Source organism: Motacilla alba, unplaced genomic scaffold (genome assembly GCF_015832195.1).
Source record: "Motacilla alba alba isolate MOTALB_02 unplaced genomic scaffold, Motacilla_alba_V1.0_pri HiC_scaffold_39, whole genome shotgun sequence".
NCBI lineage: Eukaryota > Metazoa > Chordata > Aves > Passeriformes > Motacillidae > Motacilla > Motacilla alba.
Genome location: NW_024037491.1, coordinates 344,357 through 347,640, shown reverse-complemented (window position 1 = coordinate 347,640; position 3,284 = coordinate 344,357). Strand labels below are relative to the sequence as shown.

Genomic DNA, 3,284 nt, shown 5'->3' with positions numbered 1-3,284 from the left:
AGGCCGTGGACATGAGCAGCAGTTGAACACCTTTCCCACCAACCAGGCAGATTTTTCCGTCATGTCTCCCAATGACACAGAGCTGCGTTTTCCAGCACCTTCCCAAACAAAGCTCTCCTCCAGGCAGGGTGTCAAGAATGTGACTGGCAGTTTTCAGAAACGATAACGAAACGTGGGTCAAACAGGGCTCAGCAGAGTCCCACGAGCTCAGTCAGAGCCTGGGGACGTCTTCGCTGCCGAGCATCCCTGGGATTCGACACGGCCGCCTGCACCCTCATCAGCATCAGGATCGCAGCAGTGCTAACGAGTGCCACAGCTCCCGAGCCCCCGAGGCTTCAGACGTGTGCTGGCAAGCCGAACAGCAGCGAGGAGCATCTTAACAATGAACTTGGAGAAGAATCTGCAGGGAATTAGTGTCAGGCATGTGTAAAGAGGGTTACTTTTCCCATCTCCAACACCTATAATTACATCTCAAAGGTGCTAATAAAATCCAGTGGTTACAGTGGGGTTTTTTTTTCTCTGTGTGTCAAAGTTAAGCATGCTGCCGTTACGCCTAGGAAAAAATCAACTTTCTTACACTTCAAATGGCCACGCAAGCAGCAGAAGTGATGACGGTGTTCTCCGCTGGGTCAGGAGGGCTGAGGTGCGCTCCTGGCTCCCGGGGGCTGCCCCGGCGCTGCCGCCTCAGAGGTGCGGGGCGTAGAAGGGGCCGAGGTACGCGGGGCCCAGGAAGGGTGCGAAGGGGCCGGCGCCCAGCGGGAAGGGGGCGGCCGGCGGCACCAGCACGTTGGCAGCGGCGGCGTAGGAAGGGAAAGTCTGGAAGGGCAGAGCGGCGGGGCCCGGCGGGCTGGGGCTGCCGCCGCTCGCCGCCGCCGCCGCGGGGGATGCTGCGGGGGCCGCCCCGTCGGCGCCCGGGTGTTGCTTCTTCCACTTGGTGCGGCGGTTCTGGAACCAGATCTTCACCTGAGTCTCGGTGAGGCTGAGGGACAGCGCCAGGCTGAGGCGCTCGCAGACCGACAGGTACCGCGTGGCTCGGAACTTGTTCTCCAGGGCCACCAGCTGCTCGTAGGTGAAGGCGGTGCGCGCCCGCCGCGGCTTCCCGCAGCCCGGCTCTGCCCGCCGCCGCCGGCCGCTCCGCGGCGAGCCCGGCTCCTCCGGCCCGGGCGGGCTCGCTGTCCCGGTCCCGTCCCCGCTCGGGTCCTCCTCGTCGCGCTCTTGCCCCGCGTCCTCGGCGCCGCTCTCCGCCGGGGCGTGCGCATCTAGGTGAGATCGCGGGGATCGTCAGGGGACAGCGCACCCTCCTCCCGTTCCCCCTCCGAACCCCGCGCTTCTGCTCCCACATCCCTCCCTCCCCCCAACATAAGGGCAATCACTAAAAATAAAATAAACGGGAGAAAATTCCGCCCGTCGTGCGAGACCCCCCTCCCCCGCATCCCCCGCTGTGCCACCGCATCCGCGGTGGGGAGGGGGGAGAGCCGTCGATATGGATTTCTTACCAATTAAAAAAGAAGTTATTAAAGTCCCCTTCTGAAGCGAAATAAATCCCCTCCCCCCCCTCCCCATCCCTGCGCTAATGGAGTTTCAGATTTGCGAGGGCCAGATCGATAGATGTCATCTATTAAAGGTAAGTTTTAATCGAACAATATTAGGATCAGGCCGGGGGAAGGAGGTTTGAAGTGGGCACCTGCAAGCTGCGGGGAGGAGATAGGCGGGAGTCGGTAATAGGATATCGATCACCGGGAGCTAAGGCATCCTCCGGTGGGGACGGGCTGAGCAATTACCCAGCCGGCCGTCCCGCGGGCCGGGGCATCCGACCGCTGCCGCCCCGGGGAAACGGAGCGCCCGGGGACCACCCTTGCTGGGGGAAAGAAACCCGTGCGGTGCCTCGGGAAGAGCCGCGGCCCGCCGGGCGCCGGGGTGGGGCGGCGGCGCGCCCTGATGTGCGCCCTCCTGCTCCGGCGGCAGAGGATGCTCCGCACGCCGGGCGCCGGGCAGGGCACGCAGATATCGAGAACTTTTCCATTTTCATCATCAAGACTTAAAATCCAGTTCCAGCCCCCCTTCCCTCGCTCCTGCGGGACCCCGCGCGGGGAGCGCGTCCCGCGGGGCCGAGGGTCCCCGTGTGCCGGCGCCTCCACCTGCGCGCCCCGCCAGCGCCGGCCGGAGAAACGCGAGCGCGTTCCTACCATGTGCCTCTAGTTTATTCCTCCCGCTGCCGGGAGCAGCAGCGTCCTTTCCTACTTCAACTCTTCCCAAACTTTTCTCCCGCTCGCCCGAGCGGGGGGCGCTGCCCCAGCTCCCCGAGGCCGGTTCGCGTCTTCTGCTGAATTTCTGGGGGTCCAGGATGTCTAAGATGGAGAAGGAGATTTTATGATGGATGGGGGCCGCCTTGGCCCCGCGGTCCGGGCATTCCGGCATGCCACCCCACCCTCCGCGCTTCCCGGAGACCTGCTGGCTCCCAGCGCGGAGCCGGCGGAGCGCAGCGCCGGGCGCGGAGCGGGGCCGCTCCGGAGCCGCACGCTCGGCGCTGGCGGCGCGGAGTGAGCGCCGGGGAGGAGGGTCGGCCGGGGAGGCGGAGGGGCCGGCGGCGGGGTGGGGGCAGAGGAGGGGGCAGCGCAGCCATTGGCACGCCGCCCCCGCGCCCCCTCCCCGCCGCGCTGGCTCCGCGGGGGCGCAGCGGGCGCCTCCCTCCATCCCAGCCTCTCGGCGTCGGGGCTTTCCCGTTACCTGCCCCGGGTTGGGCAGGGGGACGTGCAGAGGGGGCGGCCAGGAGCCCCTGGTACCGGATCCGGGACCTCCGCTGGAGCAGGGATGCGGTGCACCCGGCAGCCCGACGGCAGCTGGTGTCCCCCGGGGCCCGGAGAGCCACCGGCTGCACCTGTCCCCTCGTCCTCCGCTGAGCCACCTGCAGCTCTCCCGGTCAGTGCGGGTCCAGCGGGGTGAGCCTCGCGTTCAGTGGGACCCAGAGAGGAGGAATGGCTCCTGCATCTCTCTCCTGCACTGGGCAGGATCCAAGCTCCAGGTGCTCCCTGTGCCAGCAGCCGCTGTTTGAGATGTGAAGCCACTGCCTGGTCCTCAAGGAGAAAGGAGCAGCTTTTCCTTTGGGAACAGCATGGGATCAGTGTAGCTCAGACTCTGGGCCACTCCTGCAACTCTCCCATGGTGTTCACACTGTTCCCAGTTAGTAGGCAGGGAAACTGAGGCCTGCCTGTGCTGGAGGAGCTCACACCCACTGAGCAACCCCCTAACCAGCCCTCCCTGTCTTGGGGGAAAACACTTCATTG

At 65.6% G+C, this 3,284-nt stretch overlaps 1 protein-coding gene across 1 annotated transcript; it reads right to left on the bottom strand.

The window, feature by feature from the left end:
- Positions 1 to 636: 636 nt before the first annotated feature.
- LOC119696811 (NK1 transcription factor-related protein 2-like) lies at positions 637 to 2,491 on the bottom strand. Its single transcript, XM_038126651.1, has 2 exons — positions 2,187 to 2,491; positions 637 to 1,259 (listed from the first exon to the last, which is right to left on the bottom strand). Exons 1-2 carry the CDS (start codon positions 2,416 to 2,418, stop codon positions 685 to 687), a joined length of 807 nt encoding a protein of 268 aa, XP_037982579.1. The 5' UTR covers positions 2,419 to 2,491; the 3' UTR covers positions 637 to 684.
- Positions 2,492 to 3,284: the final 793 nt, after the last annotated feature.